General features: G+C 46.0%; 1 protein-coding gene across 2 annotated transcripts; it reads right to left on the reverse strand.

Moving 5' to 3' along the window:
• Nucleotides 1-441: 441 nt before the first annotated feature.
• Ids (iduronate 2-sulfatase) lies at nt 442-24453 on the reverse strand. Of its 2 annotated transcripts, none has more exons than XM_010616848.3 (9): nt 24284-24453; nt 23454-23590; nt 22613-22790; nt 20632-20720; nt 19017-19217; nt 17291-17461; nt 11777-11903; nt 8044-8217; nt 442-4362 (listed from the first exon to the last, which is right to left on the reverse strand). In XM_010616848.3, exons 1-9 carry the CDS (start codon nt 24381-24383, stop codon nt 3890-3892), a joined length of 1650 nt encoding a protein of 549 aa, XP_010615150.1. In that variant the 5' UTR covers nt 24384-24453; the 3' UTR covers nt 442-3889. The 2 variants fall into 2 exon arrangements, with proteins under 2 accessions (XP_010615150.1, XP_033616060.1); XM_033760169.1 differs by lacking the exon at nt 442-4362 and adding an exon at nt 4942-5031.
• Nucleotides 24454-24459: the final 6 nt, after the last annotated feature.

Raw genomic sequence — 24459 nt, forward strand, 5'->3', positions numbered from 1 at the left:
AAAAAATGGTTAAGATGGTAAATTTTATGTTGTGTATTTTACAACAATTTTTTAAATGTGCACTAAATTTTGAGAATTTCAGTCAAGAGAGAGAGAGATTAATGTTGGAAGAGTGGTGCAATCATTACAACTCTTAACCAGTAACTGTCACTGGCATGAAAAGCATACTACCATTATGTCAGATCAAAAAAGCAAGATAGAGATTATATGTGATAGATTTCAGCTATATGAAGATAAATGTCCATATCTACATAACACATGTTCTGGGGAGGAAAAGAGTGAGAAGAAATATGTGAATATCAACAGCAGTTCTATTCCAAAGGGTGGACTTCTTTCCATCTTCATCAGTTTTCACATTTTCTAAGTTTCGTACAATGAGCATACATTACTCTTATAATGGGTGGAGAGGCAGAGTAAATATAAAACCAAACCACAGAAACATTCACATGAAAATGAATATTTATTTAAACTTCAGATGAGGCAGTGTCTCCATGTTTCACAGGAAAATGTACCACACTAGATCAATTAATTCATCACTGATTACTTTGTAAACTGAGGCCTATAACTTGAAATATAAAGGCAAATTCACACAACTAGATATGCAAATGCCCAAAAATATTACAGAAGAACAATGATCAAAGCCATTAATAAGCAAAGTTAGAAGTTAAAACAGGATACCATTTTCATCTATTATTGTAGGGGCAGTTTTTAATGGTTTTTATTTGTAAAAAAAAAAAAGCTTGTTGCTTTATTTTTTAACTTTGGTACCCTAAGGTAGGGAGAAAATGGAGACATTATAGACAACTTGGCACTGAGAGACTGTCCTTAGGGAATAATTCAAAATATATAGAAATGTTCTATTCAAAAAGTTTATCATCAAAAAAAAAAGTTTATCATCACATTATTTATAAAACGGAAAATTTGGAAATAACCTAAATTTCCAACAACTCAAAGGAGGTTAAATAAATTACAGTAAATCTACACAATAAAATATATTATCAGCAAAATAAAGTATCTCTGGAAAATTCTGTAATAATCATCTGTAATACTTAGTGGAAAAGAGCATAAATTGCATGATAAAGAACATAGTATGATAGCAGCAATGTAAAAAGATTATACCCTCCCAAAGACAAGACATCAGGTGACTTATCTTGGGACAGAAGACTCATTTTTCTCACTATTTACTACCATCCTGATTTCTGATTTTTCTGTAACAGATGAATTTTATAGTCAGAACAAATACCTTTTTAAAAGTACAGTGAGCACTAGATTCTTCAGCAGTGTTCATCTTATCTCATGCAGGATCACAAAAGCCACAGCCTCTTGGTAGGGGACAGGAGCCGGCTGTGAAGAATGGCTATGAATGGATGGGTGAAGAGAGGAGGTGGGCACAAGCTAGGAGGTGGGGAGGAAGGGATTGCAAAGGAAAGTCTGCTAAGGGAAGGGGTATGTGGAGCCAGGGAAGACTCTGACTGCTCTGCAGAGGTCTGTCTAGACCCATAGTAGGCACTGGTGGTGTTATCAAAGGAAAGGGGCAAGAGGCATTTCAGGAAGACACATGGATTCTTTAGGAACAGGGGAGGAAAAGGGAAGGGAGGTAAATTACTTGGAAAGCATGGGAGAAGGAATGAGGTGATGGTGATGGGAGTGGAGAGGAAGAGGCCCCAGCCACAGCGAACCTCCTGCTTTGTTCCTAAACCAAGCATACCTTGCTCACCTCCAGATGGGTCTTTGTCGCAAACACAGGCTAAAGGAAAAGCTCATAGGAAACACCTGCCAGCAGCCAGCAGACCCAGCTCAAACCCAGAGGCAATCTAGGGCAGCTCTGTCCAGTTAAACTTTCTGCCATGACAGAAATGTGCTCCCTCTGTGGCACTCAACACTTGAAATACGGTGGGGGCAGGAATCTTTTAAAATTTCCTTGGATTTTAATGAATTTAAATTTAAGTAGCCACATAGGCTCAGTGGCTACCAAGTACATAGCATAGTTCAGTTTATGACTTCATCAAGAGCAGAATATGGAGAATTCTATACTGAAACTGCTTCAGGAAACTAAGTGTGAAAATACGAAGTGTACATATTGAGGCCAACCAGGAGCAGCAACTGCATGTCAAACAACAACCTATGTTAAAACTTATAAATGAAATAGGAGATAAAGCTAAATACACTGAAGACATGTTGTGAGAAATTTCTGGACTGCATCATAAAATTAGAGGGGATGTGATGAGAGCAATATAGAGAGGATGAAGAACAAGAAAGTAAAAGCTAAGAGAAATCAACCACAAAAGCCGAAGTTTTCAAAGGAGAGATGAATTCTGGGACCAGGAAAGATGAATACAGCCCTTAACACCTTATAAAAACTGCTGCTACCAAAGCAATCACTTAACTGCTTGGGATCAGTGTATTATCATATATAGCTCTATCAGAGGGAAAAAAATCTGCCTTTGAAACTTAACTGAGTTTAATATGTCTTGTCATTTTTATTACAATTTAATATATTACAACAGCTTAATCTCATTTGCAATTTGCTATATTTTATTTGACAAATATTTACCTTGAAACACTGAGGCATTTGTAAGGAGAAAATAAATAAAAGTGCTCATTTTGATGACAAACTATCCTAGATGTTAATTTAGAAAGATGTTGATTTTTCCGATGACTTCAGATAATTCATCAGCTTACTTATGCTAGAATATGACTTGTTATATTCCATTCCTTTTAAGATGATAGCGACTAGGCCAGTGATGGCGAACATTTTAGAGTGTTCAATGATACAAACAGCCTGCTATGTCACGCATACCATAGGTTCACCATCACTGGTCTATGAATTCTCACTACTTTTATGTTTAAGGAGTAAAGAACTACATTCAGGAGAATTGAAAATTACTTAATATTATACTAATGAAATGTTCTCACAATACCAATTTAGAATTTAATAAAATTAATGTTTTCTTTAATAAGCATTTAAAACTAAAATATTTTCTGCCTTCTGGATAAATGGATATCTGCAATCAACCATCACTATAGAACATTAATATGGTTTTGAGTGATTCACAAATCATGGATATAGTTACACTGAAATGTTTCTCACTGTGAATGAATGACAGACTTTTAATGGCCAATGAGTTCAAGGGTCGTTTGGACCAGAAACTACCTGAAAAATTTTAACCAAATTTTCCACACATCTCATCCCTTTTGTTTACTAGGCATTATTTCTTATTTGATATAGAAAAACATATTAATAATTTCATAGGTATTTTATTTTTAGATTTTGAAATGCTGTGATCTTAGAAATGAAAATTTAAGGTATTGGTTTCTGTAATTATTGGTTGCTATAATTATTGGTTTCTAAAATTATTTAACTTTATATCTGAGAAGGAAATGTGAAGTACATGTTGATAAAAAATTCGAATATTTTGTACTACCTTATATTCTTAAATTATAAACAAAATAACTGGGACCTTAGGGTAGAACCTAATTAGATACATGGTTACTTTTTGAAATGAACTAAATTCCACAAATAAAATATTTCTTGAGTATAGTGGTATGTTTGGCTACTATGCTCTTAATATACAAAGATATGACATAACTTCAGTTTGTTCATTTTACCCTTATTGAGTTATCTACAATTATTTAAAAGAGAAAAGAAAAAGAAAAAAGAGTGAAAAAAAGAAAGGAAAAGAAAGTTTCAGCCCAGAGCCAATCCAATGGCCAATTATAAATCAGTAAGGACTAAATGAAAAGTTTGGCTATCACAAATTCTTGGGCCGAACTATTGATGTATGTTTTGATTACCCCCCCAGCTGTTTTCAGTATTATGGGTAATGACAAAATAACCATGTTTTATGCCTCCTCTTGCCAGCTCAATTTTCCCTCTAGCTGGCACAATTCAAGGCATCAATGATGGAGGGATTTCCCCATGTTGGGAGTAATTATATATATTGTGGTCTTGCAATGGGTCAGAATCCACAAAATATAGTTCCCCTGCATGGATGTCAGAAAAGTTGGCCAGAAATTCATCAGGATCAAAGCCCACCCACACAGTATACCTATAATCTATGGTGCGTATGGAGTAGCCCATGATCTTTATATCTTTCAAACTCGGCTTGTCAGAATTCCACTGAGGGGAGTCTGCAGGCCGGGGGTACTGGCTGTAGGCAACTAACTCACGGGGGTTGTCATGGAGAACCGGATCTTCTTCCAAGTCACGGGACCGAAAATGCTTCAGAAGGTCCTCACCTTCCCTGCACAACTCCACGTCAAATGAAGGAACAGGGCATTGAGGCGGGACATGCAGTCCTGCGAGGCCAGTGAGCGTGGGGAAGAGAGAGACGAGTTCCACAAGGTCTGTGGCTTGCCTGCCTGAAATAGGAAGTGACAAGGCTGAATCTGTTACACTGCAGACTTCTGCCACACCAGGTGGGATGCATGAAGGCTGGGCTTCATCTTTTTTCTTGACATTTATTTTTAGCAAAAATTTAGAAATACCACTAAATACCACTACTTCAGCACCACACTCTCTACTAACTATTCATCCAATCCAATAGCAGAATGTAAAATTAAGGTGCATGCAGCCTGTTGGCACTTTCCAAAGCTACTCAAATTCTAGAACCACCAGTGGAACGCAGTGCCTGACCAGGCAAGCTACTAACACTAGAGGGTAAAGCTCTGAGGAGGAACAGAAGACTCTGCAACTCAGTATGTCATCCCATATATTACAGTGGTGCCTCGGTTCACAATCTTAATCCTTTCCTCAATTCTGGTGGCAGAGCAACAAGAATCATGGCATCAATTCTGCAACCAGAATCTTGGGAAGAATTAAGTGTGTGAACCAAGGTACTACTGTATTCCCTTCTGTATGTGTGCATTTGATCTATCTTTTCTTTTTCATATAGCAAAATGTACAAACATGAAATTTACCATTTTAGTCATTTTTATTGAATAGTTAAGTGGCATTCAGTACATTCATATTGTTATGGCAACATCACCATCCTTCATCTCCAGAACTCTTCATTTTATACACCGGAAGCTCTGTCTCCATTAAAACAAACAAATAAATAAATAAAATTTAAAAACATCTCCCTATTTCTCCACCCCCAACAACTGACAACTTCGTTCCACTTTCTAACTCCATAAATGTGACCATTCTTTCTGAATACTCCAAATGAGATCATACAGCAAATTTCCCTTTCTGTCTGGCTTATTTCACCTAGCATAACAATTTTTTTTTTGAGACAGGGTCTCACTTTGTAGTTCAGGCTGACCACGTACTCATTGCGTAGTTCAGTCTGGCCTCAAACTCGCAGCAATCCTCCTGCCTCTACCTCCCAAGTGCTAGGATTACAGGCGTGCGCCACCACGCCTAGCCCTAGCATAAGATTCTAAAGATTTATGCATGCTGTGGCATATGCTGGCATTTCCTTCCTTTCTTAAGGCTGAAAAATACTCCACTGTATGTGTATACCACATTGTACATATCCATCCATCCGTCCATGGACACAGTTGCTTCCTCCTTTCAGCTACTGGAAATAGTGCTGCTATGAACATACACGCTCAATTTTTGTTTGAATATCTGATTTCAGTTCTTTGGAAGTGCTCACATGTTAATTCTATGTTTAACTCCTTTTTGTGGTACTGAGATTGAAACCACTGCCTTGTGCACGCTAGGCAAGTGTTCTACCACAGAGCTATGTCCTTTGCCCCCTGCCCTTTGAATTTTGAGACAGGGTCTCACCAAATTGCCCAGGCTAGCCTCGAATTTGAAATTCTCCTGCCTTAGTCTGTTCATTAGCTGGCATTACAGATGTGCCGTGCCCAGCTACATTTAACTTTTTGAGGAACCACCAAACTATTATCCACAGCACCTACATTCCTGCTACTAATATATAAGTATTCCAATTTTTCCACATACTTATCAGTACTTGCTATCTTCTGGTTTTTAATTATTATTATTAATGTCCATCCTGCTTGCCACGAAGTGGTCCATCCATCTTTAAAATCTAAATCCTGCACTTACATTAATTCCTGTCAGAACGGATCTAGGCTTTCTGCTATCATTTTAGCCTTTCTGGATAGCTAATGCTTTGCTTTATAATGCCCAATTTCATTTTCTAGACACTTGCTCTGTAACTAAAATAAAAAAGTAAAGGCTTTTAAAAGATACAATAGCAGATATTATTGCCTTGAAACAAATGATCAAGCTTACATCACTAATAATGGCACAGGCTACCATGAATTACTCTAGTGTGATATGAGAAGACACAGTATCACTTGTAGCACACTGCTCAAAAATGTTTACACTGGATCTAGCTACCCAGAGAATAGGACACTGCACAGGACAGCTGGCCTGGGTATTTGGCAAAAGAGGTCCGACAGATGAAGGGGGAATCAAATCATGCAAGGCCCTGTCGGCTACTGTGACAACATCTACAAGTGGGATGGAAGCATGGGAGGCCTCTGAGCAGGGCTATAACACGGTCTGCCTTGGGGTTCCCCCCCCCTTTTTTTTTTGGTTTTGTGTTTGTTCATAGTTCTGAAGGTGGAATCCAGTGGCTCACTGTGTGTTAGGCAAGAGCAGTACTGCTAAGCCACACCCTTTGCCTCAGCTTTGGGCTTAAAAGGGATCACTTGAACTGTTCAAAGGAGGGAACACAAGGATCAAGAGAACAAGCAAAGAGACTCAGCAAGATGCTTCAGTGGTTCAAAAGAGATGCCGGTGGCAGTAGAGGTGGTGAGTGGGGGTAGGGAGAGATTCTGAATGGAGAGTGACTGCTACTAATGTACTACGTATCAGGTGCAGAGTACAAAAGAGAGATGGGTTGAGAAGATCCCCACCGTCTTGGCTTCCGTGACCATTATCACTTCCTAAAAAGAGTGTTGAAGTAAATGCTGAAGGTAAAAGAGCACAAGCTCAGCTCAGGCATGCTACTGTGCCAGGTGGGATGGGTTGCTGGAATGCAAGTTGAAGTTCAGAGAAGACTCATGCTAAACAGAAAATCTGGAAATAAGCCGGATAAACAGTGTGGTTATGTATAACTTACTGAACAATACCCAGAGCAAAAGTTGCCAGAAGTCTTCTCCCAACAAAAACAAGTGTTAAAATCATGTCTTGCAAGTGTTGAACTTTTCTATCAGTGATGTGAAAGAAGACAGAATATGCATAGCCCCCAAATTAAATGTGCAGAAAGTAAAAGTAGACAATGGAAAACAAACTCAAAGATCCAGAAAGGCCAAAATGATGTTCTGAAACCAAGATCAATTTAAACAGGAATCAACATGAAGTGCAAGACTTAGGTGTTAAGATGGATTAAATGCCTAAGTCTGGGGGGGGGTGACAATCTGGTTTAGTTTATGGAGAAAGCACCCTAAAATGAGCAGATGCCATCTGAAATACATGCTTTGTCTCTGAAATGCACTGGGAAGATCAGTCAGGATGCAACTCACAAGAATTCACACAGGGCACCCCACACAAGCAGACCAACTGTGCCTTTTAAAGCTCTGAAGGAGCTCTTTTAAAGCTCTGAAATAAACTTGCCTTTACTGTTGGGATCACAGAGTAGAATCACATCACATGTTACCTTCTACCAACCCAGTGGTCCACTAGGTCAACGAGCTAACAAAATGGAAAATAGTCCCGCAAATAAAGTGGAATTCTTGCCAAAGTATGCAGCTTAAGGATTCTGCTCACCAGTTGAGGCGACAGCTCCTGTCGTACATGGCAATCTCTAGCACCTATCACTAAGCTCTGAAGTTTGCTGTTGTCACCTCTACAACAGTATTCCCCACGCTGGGGATGCCATCAGCTCTTCTGTCCTCCACCCTCCAGGCTCCTCATGGAGGCAGCCAGATTTGTCAACTTCGGCTGTGCTGCTCCTTCCCAAGCCAGGACATAGAAAGTGCCCAGGAAACATGGACTGACTTCACAATGCCAAGAAGGAAAGCAAAATGGTAGGAGCAGGATGATATAAGGCCACAGCCCATGATTTGGTGAAGTGGCTCACATGTAAACTAAAAGCACTCATGTCACGTCAGTGTATTTTATACCTGGTTCCATCAATTGTGAAGCAGAATCGAAAGGGTCGAGGTAAGGGAAAAGCATTTCGCCTGCTTCCGGGAATGAAGTCGTCCTTCCAGGAACATAGAACATCAGGGGCACACGGGTAGTGACATCAAAATTGCTGTATTTGGCCCATTCTCCATGTTCACCTAGGGCCCACCCTGGGTCATGAAAAGTACAGAATGAATCAAAGTGAATAATCATATCACAGCTTGTTTATTTTAGAAACCATTTGACTTCCTATTGTAAAAACTAAAGGAAGGAAAAACTGAGCACTTTGAAAAAATTCTTCTAAAATTACCACAAAAAGGGTGATTTATTAAGCATCAGACATCTGTCCTCAAGAAGGAAACCCTTGAAAAGGAAAAAATATTAAAATATTAAATTCCCAAATTTAGCCAGCGATGTAGCTCAGTGGCACTGCACCTGCCTGGCAAGCACAAGATGCTGGGTCTAATTCCTGGTACCAGAAAAAATATATACATAAATTCTCAAATTTAAATATCTCCTTTCTTTCTCAAATAACTACTAACATATACCCACAGTGGACTTTGTCAGACTAGTAGGCCTCAAACAGACATGTCTCCCCTGCTAAGACAGGTTTATTCTTTTTTATTTACTTTAAATGTGTTTTGGTATAGAGATGGAACTAAAGACCACCTACATGCTAAGCATTTGTTCTACCTCTCAGCTATACCCCAAAAGGTGGACTGGGTAGGCACCTCAAAAACTGGAGTTGCCCTGTCCTGTACAGGGACAGTCCTGAGATAGCTCAGGACTCATGTCCTACAAGACAGAGTTTCACTTGAGATTCAATTTTCATTGTATGACCAAAACATGAGCCATGTGACTGTGGCACAAGACAAGGTTGCCCTGCTCATTTCTTAAGACATATCATATGTAAAGAAAAACAAAACTGTTAACCCAACTATTTAACTCCAATCCAAAACAACCCTTATTGCTGATTTAAAACATCCCTTATAAAAGACTAAATAATCAAAGTGGGGAATTCTCAGTCTTTCAAAGTTTGAGGATCCTTTTTGCTACAAAATCCGCACATGTCAGGGATTGTACATGGAGTATTTAGTGTTAGAAAAACAACCGAGGAAGCCAAAAGCTGTCATGGACGGAGCTGAGCAGGCGCCAACCTAGGTCCGCGCTGTCTTCATTGCAGCTGCAATGACAGGACAGGTGAGTCCAGGTGAGTCCAGCCCGAGACCTCCCTGGCTCATTGTGCACATGAAAACAGGCTGCTAGAGGAGCCCAGGCCTTTCAGGGATTTCGGTGTCCAGAACAGGGCAGGAGCCTGCGCTGAGTTGACCGAGCTCTCCTCAGGTGACCCAAGTGAAAAGGAGACTGCGACCAATCAGTAATGACAGCAGACACAGCACGCGTCCGAGGTGCTGCAGGTTTACAGAGAGCCCACCTTCCCTCCTTCTCTCCCTCCCTCTGGCGCAAGGTGCCAGGGAGTCAGGCGGCGGTGTGGGGGAGCCCAAGGGAACTCAGCCAGAGGCAGTTTCCAAAGTGCATCAGCTTTGAGGGCTGGGTGAGGCAGCCCTGCGCCTCCACGTCTCCCCTCTCCAGGGCAGGGCAGAGCTGACCCATGAGGACTGGGGACAGGGGGCTCTTGGGCGGGCTTCCAGGGTGCCAGCTTTGAGGTGCTGTCCCCGTCTGGCAGGGACCTAAGAGGGTGAGGATAGAGGAGTCTGCGGGACAAGGGAGTCAGCGACCCTGGCAGTGGGACCTCAGGAGTCAAAGCTCGGAAGTCCGGCTCGGGTACATCCACAGGCTCCGAAGGAACGTCAGCCAAGCACTCTGTGGCATCCCCAGATAGGGGCCCTCTGATCCCACGGGCCTGGGCTTGGCACACAGCAAACACTCAGGACACAGCTGGGGACATCCTGCGTGCAGGAACGTGCTCATCTTGTGCTGGACTTCACTCTGGGCTGCTACAGCCGGAGGCAAATGCAGGAGAGAGGAGAGCACATGCCCGGGAGGGCCCCAAGGTTCGCCCCTCAACCCAGGGGAGTGAGTGGCCAAGGACCTCAACAGGCAGCTCAGAAGGTCTCTGGCTCCTGGCCTGGGAGGAGGTCAAGCTGGCACAGGATGGCCCAGGAATTATGACGGAGGGGAGAGTTCTCAGAGCCATGTGAGATGCTTGTTAAAGTCACAGAGCCCTGTGCGCAGACCTGTGGCCCCAAACAGACTGTTTTGCATCAGTAAGTTTTACCAGCTCTCTGGTGGTTCTGATGGAGGATGTCCCAGGAGAGCACTATGAGATGGGTCACGGTACTCAGCTGTAGCTGCCTCAGCAAAAAGAGGAGGCGGGCACTAAGAAAGGCCAGAAGTGCATGGCAAATCATTAGGAATCTGTGAAACTTAAGGCACCTCCTCCTGATAACAGGAGATTGGGCACATTTATGGTGGGCCAGCTGTAGACTGGCACCTCCATATGTAATGAACTTCAAAGGGAACTAGTTTTTATTAGAGAACTTTGCAGGAGAAAGTTTGGGCCTGTAAGAAGTGACATAAAGAACTGTCTACGACATTATTAAGTGAAAAAAATACCAAGGACATGAGTAGTACACACAGCACAACAAACCCTGTCTTATGATGTGCTACATGTTACACACATGCACGTGTATAGCACATAACCCCGGGTACATGTGCCATAACCAGAAAAAGCCACAGTGTGTCAGTAGTAGTTTGCCCTGGACAAACACCATAATAGGGCCCTGGGTTACAGGCTCTGTATCCTTTCTTCTTTCCACAATGAGCACGTTATGATTTACTATTGTCCCATTTCATATTTGATGATATAAAAGAATTATTTTGCTTTTCCTAGGTATGCAAATGGTTCTGTGGTTATGCCTGAAGAGACAGCATCTTGCAGAGATATTGACCAGAAAACAGAACCCTCTCCAATTTGTTGCAGGACAACTGAGGAGTTCAGGGAGCAAGTAAGGGCAAGGTGTACAAGACTGACACTAGTACAGAGCTGGAGGAGCTGGTATTCTTCACTCCTCCGCAGGTTGGAAATTTTCCAATAAAAGAGAAAGTTTTTTAAATTATAGGTCCATATTTGGGAAAAGTAGGACACAGCCTTAGAGGAGCTGAGAAGCCTGGTTTCTTGGCAGAGAAGACAGCAGGGACAGGAATAGGAGGGATGCAGCCAGGTGTGCGGGTGTTGCTAGGCTCTGCCAGGAAAGTTTTTATAGATCCTCCCAAGAAAAACAAAAAAGCCCTTCAACCCTCTAGGTTACGGGGGGGGGGGACATAAAAGAACTCCTCCATTAGAGAGTTCCTGCTGAATTTACTAAGAAAAAACGTAGTTGTACCTATAATCCTAGCACTCTGGGAGGCTGAGGCAGGAGAATCACAAATTTGAACCCAGACTAGGCAACTTAGTGACTTGGTGACACTCCGTCTCAAAATAAATAATAAAAAGGACTGGGGATGTACCTCAGTGAAGGCTCTGGGTTCAATCTCTTGCACCACAAACAAAAGAAAAGAAAAGAGCTTGCTATATGCGCCCCTCCACACCAAGTATCCAAAATAGAGGTCCCAGGACCAATGTTTTGATCATAAAAGCACCCAAGACCCTGGATACTGGTGATTCACAAAGACAACACACTATGTATATAGCAATTTTTGAAAGACACCTTTCACAGGAGGTTGATGTGCTCTTAGTGACTCACCAGGGCATTTCAAAATGCTTACCATGATCTGACGTAAATGCAATGATCGTGCTGTTGGCCAGCTGAAGATCATCTAAAGCACTCAAAAGGCGGCCGACCTGTGTATCCAAATAGGACACAGAGGCAAAGTAGCTCTGACGGATTTTCCGCTGCAAATGAAACATCAATAATGAGAGTGTAATTTTAATTGCATGGATAATGCCTGCCCGGGCATCTCACCCAGTCCCAACCCCTCCATTGATGCTTTAGTGACTTTCTCAGTGAAAACATAATACTCCTTCTTCTCCCATCCACATCCCTTCATCCCCTGGCTTGCAAAGACACAGGGCAACTGGCAAGTCCAAAGTAGATTCCTTTTTCAGCAAATCAGCTTAGGGGCGAATCATGGTGGATGGCTGTCACTCGCAGTTCCTTTCTGTCTCCTTCATAAACTCTGCTAGGTCACAGAAGATGAGCAGGTACAGGGAAAGTGATGCTTCAGTCCCACCAAGCACAGGCCCCAAGGCTCAAATGAGAGGTGCACCAAAGATATGATTCAGCCTCATTCACTTCCTATGGCTGCTAGAATGAAGTACTATGAACTGGGCGATTTAAGACACCAGAAATAGACTGTGTTCCTGCTGTGCAGGGTGTTGGATGGGCCACCTCGGCCGGAAGGCTGTAGGGGAGCTCTTCCTCCCTTCTGGTTACAGCTGTGCCACTCTACCTCCATCTTCACATGGAGCTCTGCGTGTCTCTCTCTCCCTACTCTCTCCTCCCTCCATCTTCACATGGAGCTGTCTCTCCCTCCTCCTCCTCTCCCCCTCCTCCACCTCCTTCCTCTTCTCCAACCATTCCTATTGCATCAGCAGCTAACCCCACCTTTAGGACCTCATCTTAACTGACTGTGATAAACCTATTTCCAAATCAGGTCACTTTCATGGTATGGGGGGTGGAGATCAATATATCTTTTGGGGGGACACAAGTTAACAATGGCCTTGGGTGGTCCTTTTTTCTGACTACTTTCTAACCCAGCAAGAGATGGTAAGTGCTTATCTTCATGGACCATGGCTGCCATGTGTAGCTCATTTCTAAGAAAGCGTCAGTGGGTAGGAGAAAAACAATGAGCAAACAGAGCGGCCATGGTCCCTGAACCCAAGAGGGACTCTGGAGACAGCTGGGCCATACGCCAAAGTAAAAGAGCCATCCGTACCTCCTGAGCTGACTCGCTCACAAATGTTAAGGAAAAAGATGAATCCTCCGTACCCATCAATGGGTGGAAAGTAACGTAATGGAGCTGCTAACTTACCACCTCAGCCCCAGTTTCTGCTGGCCTTATCAACTGGATCTGCCAGCTTCCTGTTATCACTACTAGGGTAAGAACAATCATGAGATGGGCCTGTTCTCTGCTTGCAGTGAAAAGAAAAAATATACATCTAACCTTCTAGAAGAGTTATGCTAGCCCAGCCTACTTGACACTTGCTGGCCAATCAAGTCTTTGGTCTGTAACTTGGAGAACTTCAGTCCTTCTGGGAACCAGAGATAACTACCAGTATGACAGTATGCTATATAAGCATACCCCCCTTCCTCTGTGCTGATCCCTGAAGCTAAGGCAATAAATAAGTAGGCACAGTCCTCACCCTAATAAGCCACCTTCCCAGTGAGAAAACAATCAAAGAAACACGAAACCATGTATGTTACTGGTAGAGCCAGAGATGACACAGAGAATGAGCTCTCAAGTCCTCCTGGGGAGATCAGGGAAGGCTTCACAGAGGAGTTCACACTGGAGAACAGGTGCTTGCCACGATATAAATGGGGATACAGTACACTAAGCAGGGGCTGGAGTGTATGTAGAAAGGTGTGGAGTCAGGACACGGCAAGGAGTGTTTGGGGCTGGAGAATAACATGGGAGGGCAGGAGGTAGCAAGGGATACCGAAAAGGTAGGTCAGGGCCAGTTGATAGAGACCTGGTGGGCTCCTCCAGGGAACGGCAGTCCCAGGCTGCAGCCACAGAAGTCGCTGAGGTCTCTCAACACAAGCAAGGGGTGCAATCTGGGTTGCAGGTTAGTGTGTAACCTGTGGATTCCAGGGGCTTTAGACAAAATGGCACCACATCCCTGCCGGGCCCCTAAGAAGTGCTCAGAACACTTGCTGATCACCTAACAAAGCCACACCTGCTTCAGTAGACCGGAAAGTGTGCTAAAGGATCCAGAGGCCAGGGCAGAATTGAGAGGAATCTGGGGACATGAAGCAGGCTTGGGGAAGGGAAGAAACAGGGCAGAGGAAGGGGTGAGAAATCCAAGGTGACTCTAGATGACATATTCAAATGGTGGCACGACTCACCAGCATGTGGTGAGGAGAGGGGCATAAGAGGAAGAGGATGTAGGAGAAAAGGCAGGGCAGGGTGGTGGCTCAGCCATATGGAGCCTACGGAGCTAAGGGTGCCATGCTCATCTGGCTGGGAATGACTCTCAAGGGCACAGAGAGTATGTCCGAACATCAGAAGCCAGCACTGGGCTCAGCAGTGCAGAAGAGGCAGAAAGCAACAGTGAGGGGCCTGGGACTGCTTCCTGGAGGCAGTACCTAAATCGAGGAATTTGGGAACACAAAGAGGAGTCTGCCATGGAGACTGGAACAGGGGGTCGCTGAATGGATGGGTGGGCAAAGCAGCCCCAGGCGGCAGGTGATTAGGGTAGGGAAAGGGCTGGTGAACAGTGAGAAAGCAGCAGAGCACCCAGGGAAGCTTGATGCCTGCAAGGAAGGGATTTATACTGCTAACAAGGTTGGTGCCCACTGAGGTAGGAGAAGTCTTAGTGGGTTGGGGAAACAGGCCTGCACAGAGGAGAATGAAGAACAAGTGGTCCAGCCCATCACAGACACAGCCAGAATGGACCACTCGACTCTCGGTAACAGTTAAACTTGACTCTCAACTTAATTGGCTCCAGGCACCTAGAAAATTAAAAAGGCACATTTCCGAGTGTGTCTGGATGGCTCATGGAGGCATGACCTTGGGGACTAGATCTGGTCTCTGACCCCTTCCTCTCTCTTGGGCTCTGCCCCAGCTCTTTGCTCCCAGCCACCGTGAGCTGAGCAGCTCTCCTCTGTCATGCCCTCCCACCATGAGGTCTGCACCGAGGAACCAAACTATGGACCAAAACCTCTGAAACTATCAGTGAAAATGAACCTGTCCTCCTTTAAGTTGTGGGTGTCAGGTACTGTGTCCCAGCAACAGCAAGTTGACTAATATACTCTCCCTTGGAGAGGCAGACCAGGGAGGAAGAAGTGAGGGAACAGGAAGGGAGGAAACGTGGGTAAGGGCAAGGAGCTGGTATTTCTGAAGACAGGAGAAACCACAGAAGATATTCAGGTTCCAGGAAAAGTGGGAGGTAAGGAAGGTAGACCTTGTTGGACATGGAAAAGTGAGAGGAGCCAAGCAGAGAGCTCCCACGGGCAGTTAAGGGCCTCTGTGCCTCGTGGCTGTGTGGATTCTCTCCAGCTGCCCTCCAAGCTAGATGGTTGGTGACCATGACGCTGCAGGTGGGGCAAGCGCAAATGGGCACATGTGCTGAGGGGCTGGTAAGAAGAGGAAGCGGCCTGCTACAGGGAGGAGCACCTAGACAGACCACCTAGATGGAGGAGGGGAGCAGGAGTCCATGCTCTAGCAATCCCCAAGACGTATACAGGCAACAAGGATATACAAGGAGAAGGGACCATGACCAGGGTGGAGACCAAGGAAAAGCAGGCCCTAGAGGTGTCAAACTCCTGAGGGTGGCCCCTGAGGTCACTAGCTCATGGTGGGTGCTGAGTGAGAGGGCTGGGCTGAAGAGGACATGGAACCGACTGGCCCAAGAGAAGAGACGGGGCTTGGACACAGACACTCAAACCTGCAGGACAGAGAACAGGGCCCAGGCCCAGAGAGAATTCAGAGCAGGGTGCTGCACGTGAGTATTGCAGGGAGGCCCCTGGGTCGTGCATGCTCTCTGCTAAGTGTGCAGTGGACGGGGTGAGATGAGGGGACTTGGGGAACTTGAAGGAGAGCTCACCATGCAGTTGGCACTGTCCCAGCTGCTTCCATATGCTCCCTTTAGTCCCCACTGAGAACCTCCAAAGCCAGAGGAAACCTTTACCCATGCTATTTCCATTTTACAGATAAAGGAACTTAGGCTCAGAGAGGTTTCATGACTTGACAGAGCTAGTATGGGGTACAATGTGAATTCAAACCCAGAATGTTGAGAAAGGACAAAACCAACCATGGGGCTTAGGTGTCACATGTCACTGCGAGTAAACCAGCCCCCCTGGTACTGTGGACAGTGAAGCCAGCAGCATGATTCTCTGCCTTTCATTTCCTCACCCAACAACAGAAAGGCAGAAGCCTCATTGGGTTGCCATGGAGATCAAAGGAGATGGCACACATGAATGTTCAGCACCATTCCTGGCACCCAGTCCACTGTGGAGGGTCACTGTAAGTGACTGTCTCTAAGAAGGCTTCAAGGCACAGTCTCACAGCTACGATTTGAACCACCTGGTAATCAAAACCCAGCTATGCAAAATTAGGAAGCAAAGAGACATATCCATTGCTCTCCAAATTCTTGTCACTTGCCATTTGACACTCAGGCAACGGATAGATTTGAGGAATGCACACCGCTGATCCCCCAATCTGTCTGTGCAACCTCAGGGGCAAAACATGTTTGGAAACAAAAGATCCTGTAGGGCTCACTTTGGTTTTAACCTCTGTCCTCTGGCAGTGGTTCTCAAAGTCCTGAGTGTATAAGAATCATCTGGTGTGCTTTTGGGGGGAATGTACGTTCTTGGGCTCCAGCTTCTAACCCGGTAAGCCTACGAGGGCTAGAACTTTGTATTTCTAACACATCTGCCCAGCAATGCTGACCTGTCCGAGAAACATACTCAGACATCCCTGCCCTATTCCCTCCACAGTAACTTGCCTGCCAGCATTGATGTGGTAAGAAAAAGGCAGGAATCTATGTGAAAGATTGCAGACAGAATGCTGGTGAGCACGTCTTTTCCACTCACATGGAACTCTGGTGACCATATCATGGCAAAGGGACACCAGATATGCTAGCTGACAGCACTGGCTGTAATGGCATCCCAGCTCCCTCTATGGCAAGGTACAGCTCATCTAGCCACCTCCACGAGTGACAGGTGTCACTCGTGTCACACCTTCCTACAGAGGAAATCAGCAAGTGCCAGCAAACTGAGCATTCCAGACTGCTAGGGAGTTGCCTACACCCTGTAAATGATGAGCTGTGACCTGGATTAAACAGCATGGCCCATGGGTTAGGAATGCTCCCCTAGGCTGCTTCTCCACCACTGTGCCTACCTGCAGCAAGTCACCAAATCTCTGGATGCTCCCTTTTCTGGAAGCTGAGATGCTGGTCAGGAGACTCTTAATCCACCCAGCAATGCCTGTGTCCTAACACCTAAAGAATACCCCATCCAGAGTTTCACACAATGCCTTGCGCAAATTAACTTCTCAGTAAGCCATTATGGATGGACAAGTGCCTTCACTGATGATATCCACAATCAGTACCATTAGTACCTGAAAGTCCACAGGAATCGGGCCATAGGGTATACTAATGTTTAATGCTTGGACATCCTCCCGTTGCCTTATGTCCATCCAGGGATTGTAGGCCACAGCTGGCAGGCCATCAGGGACCTCAGGATCAGGAGCCAGAGTGATGTTCTCCAAGGGATACAACTTCTGAAATTCCTGGACGAAAAACACAAAGAGCCACAAGGCTGTCACTTTTGTGGCAAAGGCACAGGCTATGGTTCTGAGTGTTTATACTGCCTTTTTTTTTTTTTTTGGTACCAGGGATCGAACTCAGGTCCTTGTGCTTGCAGAACCACTATGCTAAATCCCCAGCCCTACACTGCCTTTTCTTGAATCCTGTAGTGCATTCCCATGGTGGCTCGCTAAGGCTCCACCAGTACCCAGCCACCACCTCAATTCAGGCCTCAGGTCACCCTCACGAGGTACCAACAGCAATGGAATCTCCTCTCAAACAGTCAGATGCCCTCCTGTTCCTATCCCCAGCTCACACCCAACTCACACAGATGTGGTGGGCTCCCAAACCACACTCAGGTTTAGTAATTCACCAGGAGAACTAACAGGACCAAGCATACAGTCACTCAGAGAGATGGTTTATTACAGTGAAAGGATACAATCTGGCAAAGGGAAAAGGCCCATGAGAAAAGTCCAGAGGAAACCAGTGGCAAGTTTCCAGAGTCCTGTCCCAGGAAAGCCACACAGGACACACTTCAGTGTTTCAGCAGTGAGTAACGGTGCTGCCAAACAGGGAAGTGTTTTAAAGCCTCAGCACTCAGGTTTGATTTGGTGCTAGTCACACAGGCGCGCTCTGCCTGGACTAGACTAAATTCCAGTCCTCCAGAAGCAAAAAAAGGGGTTCAGTTTATAACATAAGGTTTGCCTACAGTTCAGGCATGGTAAGCCACTCTTACAAATTCTGACAATGGTGGAACACTCTCAAAATCAAAGTTCCCAGAGATGCCAGCCAAGGGGCAGTCTTGCAAGCAGGCTGCCTTTGTGAACACTTTTCTGCAAAGGGACAGAAGAGGTGAGTCTGACAAGCTCTGTCTATCAAGGAGGATGACGGCTCCTGCTAGGAAGGCAAAGTCCACCAGGCCAACCAAAGCAAGATATCTGCAAACATCAAATAGCATACCCTCTGGTGTCTACTCCTATGACAGGTGAGAGGCATCCTTTGTCAGGTCAAAAGGCTGAGCTTCACAGGCCCGGGGAAAACATAAATGGAAAAAACTGAAGAAAAAAAAAGATTCTAAAATGGAAAAGACTAGATGGTCTAAATGATATATGAGCAAGTAAAGAATGTCCTGTGTTTATAGGGTCTGATCTGACAGGCTCAAATGGAAAGGCAACTGTCACATTCCCTGGAATTGTTTCCCAAGGATTATCCCTTGTTCCAGGCTTCTGGTAGCTCTGACTCACTTCTCGGTGATGATGTCACTGGAAAGGAAATAACCTTTCAGTGGAGAAAGGTGAAAAGCCAAGCTTTTCTCATAAGATTACTTCTTGGCCTTGACCTCTGACTCCACCTTCACCAAGTAACTAGTGCCCATAAACTTTGGTTTTAGTTTCATTTATACACTGAGGGTTCTGCCAAACAAAGGTGGCTGGAAATAGAAGGATATGGCCAACTTCATCTTCGGTACACAAATCCCTCGCTCCACAGATAAAACAGCTATAAGGGCTATGCGAGATTAGCCCTCATCCAGCTCTTCACCTTGGGATATCTGAAGGGGATGTGTGGTTTATGATACCCAACAGCCAGGAAGAAAGGACTGGCAGATGTTTTCATCTTCTCCAACAAACGGATGGCTTCCTCCGTGCTCTGTTTGTCAGGCAAGGTGCCCTCAGGCACATCCGCCATGTCCACAGGGCAAATCAGGTTGGCATGCAGTTCTCCATCTTGCCCTCTACAGGTCTTTCAAAACAAAACATGTAATGTCAGCTTTTTAAATGCAAGAAGTCATGAAGGTTAAACACACAGCTTTGATGGTCATTTTAGCAGCCCCTTGGGTGTTAGTCATACAAAGTGAGCAGACAAAGAGAAGTAGAACTAACCCAGAAACGCATTTCTCCTTTTCCAGGAAGGAGCCAGAAGCACACAGCACTTAGTTTCTTGCTGCGAATCCTCTGCCTCCGGGTCACAACTAACTAAAGACCACCAAATGAACCAATTATTGAAAAAAATCTATCTTCAACTCAACAATAAAAAAGATAAATAAGCCAACTAAAAGTGAACAAGAAACACATTTCTCAGAGATGTTGAAATGGCCAGTAGTACATGGAAACATACTTAACAGCATTATTCATTAGGAAAATATAAAAAAGCACAACAAGATGGTAAAAAAGACGGCTATAATTTTTTTTAAAAAATGGAAAATAACAACTGTGGGCAAAGATGTAGAGAAATTAGAACCCTCATACACTGCTAGTAGAAATTTAAAATGGTGCGGCCACTTTGAAAAACAGTCTGGAAATTCCCCAAACAGTTAAACATAGTTATTATACACACATACCCAAGACAAGCAAAAAACATTAGTCTACAAAATTACTTCTACATGTATGTTGATAGCCACATTATTCCTAATACCCAAAAAGTAGGGCCTGGTATGTGTAAGTGAAACCACTAAAAGAAGCAGATGGCCTCACAGAAGTGAGGAACTGTGATGAGGTTCTTCCAGTCTTCATTCTCTTTCACTGTATTTTGAAACGAAAAGTTATCAAGAATTTAGAACACCTTCCACCCCACTGCCAAATCCTCACCCGTCTCTAAAAAAGCTCAGAGGAGGATGCATTTTTCAGTTCCCCAGATGCTTCTGTCAGTTTCTTAAACTTGGGGTTCAGTTTCATTTATACATTGGGGGTTCTGCCAAAAACAGATTTAATTTCCTTTGTAGATTCTCTATAATGCTCTAAAATTTTTAAAGCCCTATGAGCAGCCTGAGCAGCCAAACAATATACATTAGGCACCTCTCTCATCCTGGGCTGAGGTTTCTGAAGCTCAGCCTCTCTTCCATCTCCCATGTCTCAGAACTTCCTACAACCCTCAGCTCTGAGTCTCATCCTGAGTGACCACCCAGGCACAATCATGTGCGTTTAACACACTAGATAAAGCCTAAGGCTCTCAAAGAAAAAAATCCTCGCCAGCTGCTACACGGAAGCTGCTGCTCCCATCGGGCCTTATGCTAAAGACGCCAACACTTGTCTCTGTCAAGACATCAACAGAAGTGAAACCCACAAACCTCACAGCATGACCAGCTTGAAAGAATGTAAAGTACACACAACAGAAAAAGCACTTTCTCCCCAGGCCTGTGGCCCTTTCCCAATCTTACCTTAGTGTTCTCATACTTCTCCGAGGAGGGATGATAAGGTGGAAAAGACCAGCTATATGGAGAATCATCAGTATGATTCGACGATATACCTTGAGGGGGAGAAAAGTTGTAAAATAAAACAGGAAGGGTCTTTAAATACCCCACCCCCCTAAATTAAAACTTTGTAAATAACTGGGCGAGCGGCACCTGCCCTCTTTGGGCCTCAGTTCCCTTACCTATGAAGTCAGGAGTTTAGGCCAGATGTTACGTCCTCATTAATGCCAACCCTGTCTCCATCTCTGTATGAGAGTAATGAACACCTAACTCCCTGTCCCTAGGCCCTGGATATTTGTGAGGCAGTGCAAAAGGAACCCACAGGGCAAGATCAGCCAAACTGCTGTAGCAGTGGAGCTCCTTAGAGACCACATCACAGCCTCTCATCCACTCTACAAAAGAGGGGGCAGAGGCATCGCACCATGAGGCAGATGGAGAAAGGGAAGTTCAGAGTTTTATGCCTTGCCCAGTGCCAGCCAGCTATCACATAACAAAAACCCACCTTACTTGCAATTGAGGGATTAAAGGAGAGGCCTGCAGAGTAAATGACACTCATAGGTGGCTACTCTCCTCCTGCGGGCCCCACCCCAACAGAAAAAGATCCCGAGAAATGACTCACTTGAAAAATATATTCCCCCAAAGACTGCGGACAGTATTATTCTCTAGTTCTGATACCACACTCAGAGGCTGGTCCCAAAAGTCTAGTCACTGGGAAGAAGGAGGCCAAGCAACAGCTCTTGGGCCTTGCTTGGTTTCCCCTCCTAAAGCCAATCTCCTTCCTCTGCTATGTTTCCTCCTCACTCCATAGTGGTCACTTGCTGCCAGCTGCCTTCAGGCAAGGAGTGTCATGATGTGAGTACCAAACTGCAGGAAGTGTGCCTGATGTTGGGCTTTTGGCTGCATGATACGTTTCCTAATAGATTTACCTTCAAATCTGGGCTTGACTTAACCTGATTGAAAGCTACCCTAACCTGGACTGTCCAACTGGGGTCTGGAAGAAGGCTGCTGAGCCTGCCAGTATAACCCCTGTGTAAAGGGAAAGCTACTGAAAACATTCCAGTTGTCAGCCTTGATGAGAAGCACTGCTGTCTCTGTGGAATACTCACACTGGGATGACACCCAGGGAGGGTCAGGACAGGTGACTAGCTTTCCAGGTAAGGAATCCAAGGCCCTAAGAGGATGAACATTTGCCCCAATTCAACCCCACAGCTAACTGGCAGTGCTGAGAAAAGAACCAGGTACCCAGGTGCCCGGTGCTATTCCCATCAGCAGCTCTTCTTAGGGCAGTCTAATAAAAAGTGATTTGTATTTTTTAGTTTATACTTTCCATTTTGTTGTGGAAGAATCATGCATTGCTTCTATGAATAAAAAACCAAAGGTTGTCTTTATGCTTCAACATTCTCATGTTGGAATTAAAGAGCGAGTTTACCAGGTAGGCAGTGCTCAAGGGCAGAAGTGGCAGTTCCCTGGCACTGTCCAGGGCCTGAGTACCCTCTTGCACTCCTCTCGCCCGACATCATTCGCTGAGAGCCAGCAGACCCCTACCAGGCAACAAAGCCACATGGCCTGGAGGGGCGGTCCTCCAGGTCCTCACCCCACCCTTGCCATTACAGACAGGGACCCTGCAGGGCAGAGAGCCAGGCCCAGAGCTGAGCCCACACTGCCACTAACCCAGCCCCTGTCCTCCACACCGCCCAAGGAGCTGAAGGACCCCAGGGCAGCACATCCAGCTTCTGGAAGGAAGCCAAACCCTTTCTCCCCTCTGCACTTTAGAGGAGAGCCTGAAGGCAAAGTGGAGTGGTCCTCCTCCCTGGAAAGACAGCAGCGAACAGCAGCCAGGCAAGGTGCCAGGGGGAGAGGCCTCTGCAGACAGCCCCAGCCCCAGCCCCAGCAGTGGACTTCCCGCCCTCACACATGGGAGAAGGCAGACTGGGGCACAGAGCAGTACCGGGGTGAAAGACTTTTCCCACCGACAAGGTCACGTAGCCATTCTCCTTGAAGTACTGCGGGAGGGTGGAGAAGTTTCCCGAGTGTACCCTCCAGTAGGAGTTGAAGTCATACAGGCGGGTGGTGTCGGGCCTCCGCCCAGTGAGGAAGGACACTCGGCTCGGGGCGCACACTGCTTGCTGTTAGGGAGCAGAAGCACAGGACACTGTCATCACAGACAGATGGGGAGATGCGGCTGCTGTCTCCCAGGTAACCAGGCAACCTCCCCAGGCCCTCAGCAACAGTCTGGCAGCTGAGTCATGCAGATCTCAAAGCCAGCCAGTGGGAACTGGGCTCTGCTCAGGTGCCACAGATTGCGCCTTCCTGGCAAGGGAAGACAGCAGCGAGCCCCTCCAACCAGCAGATGCGTGCATCCTCCTACGTGAGGGTGTCGCCAGGCCCCCAGAGCTCCGATGTGCTTGGGAGCAGCTGAGAGGGGTTTAGGGAGGAGGGCCTCCGTGGCCAGCTGGCTGGCCTTTGCCCAGGGCTCAGTGGGCAGCCCCTTGGGTAGCATTCCACAGCACCAGGCACTGTTCCCTTCTGGGAAGAAGCTGACCAGGGGCAGTCCTGAGCGTGTTAGGGCAAAGTGAACCCTCCACCCGATGAAGAGGGGAAGCCATCAAGGTGCAAGCTTCCTTTTGAGTGAAAAACCAGGTGTCCTCGACCACTGTTTTCCAGACCCTGCCTGCTTCTTTCAAGGAGGTGCCTGGCATGGTTGGTGCCATCTAAAAATCAGATGAAGGCCCACCCATCCTAAGTACATGAAGAGGCAGACTGCCAAAGGGAGTGCTCCCCTGACATACCTGGGCAAAGGCATTCTGGAAGAGGAGGCTGTGGGATGCCAGCTGATCGATGTTTGGGGACTTCACTGCCTTATCCCCGTAACAGCCCAGGGAAGGGCGCAGGTCATCCACAATGATGAGCAGGACATTCGGAGCATCTGCAAAGGAAAGCGGGGCTTTGGTACGGTAACATATGCTGCCACTCAAATTCCTCCTCCTTCCGGGATGAGAGAGCCAAGGCTGACCCCTGCACCTTGACAGCCCAGCCAGAGTGGAAAGCCACCAGGAATGTGCGTCACCACGCTGGGGGCCAGGATACAGAGGAAGCCTGATGTGTGGGTGGCAGACTTAGGGTTTGGCCAAGATTTCAAGCCTGGGGGCGGGAGAGAGGGATGGAAGGATAGAGAAAAGGGAAAAGGAATTTAGGAAGAGAGAAGGATAGGTGAAGAGAAGATGGTTAATGAATGAAGGGTGGGTAAAGGGAAAGAGGAAAGGGTTGACTAATGGATTGAAGGAAAGCGGGAAGGAGAAAGGGAAGAAAAAAATGGACTATCAGAGGGAAAGAAGGAGAGAAGGACCGAGGGAGAACAGATGAGGGCGTGGGAAGGATTCAGGGAAGGATGACTGGAAGGGCGGTGGATGAGGTAAGAACAAGTAATGAAGGAACGAAGGATGATGGAAGGCATGAAAATGGGGGGGTAAAAGAGGAAGAGAGGGACGACAAGCTGTGTTCGTGCGAGAAGGAACAGTAGCGTTAGGGAGCAAGGGAGCAAGGATGGATGCAGGCAGGGAAGGAGGGAGGTACAGAGGCGGAAAAGGCTCTCTAATCTGCGCAAGGCGGCGGGAGGCACCTGTGGTCGAGTTGACCTGCGCTGCGGATTCCAGGTTGGCGCAGGAGGAGCCCAGGACCAGGCCGAGCCAAAGCAGGGGCCAGCCAGGCGGCAGCAGCATTTCTTCTTCGGCGCCGCGGCTGGGGACAGCAGGGTCAAGCTGCAGAGAAAACTGCGCGACGCCAACGCCGCGGGCC

Source organism: Fukomys damarensis, unplaced genomic scaffold, assembly GCF_012274545.1.
Source record: "Fukomys damarensis isolate Sample0158 unplaced genomic scaffold, DMR_v1.0_HiC HiC_scaffold_39, whole genome shotgun sequence".
Lineage (NCBI taxonomy): Eukaryota > Metazoa > Chordata > Mammalia > Rodentia > Bathyergidae > Fukomys > Fukomys damarensis.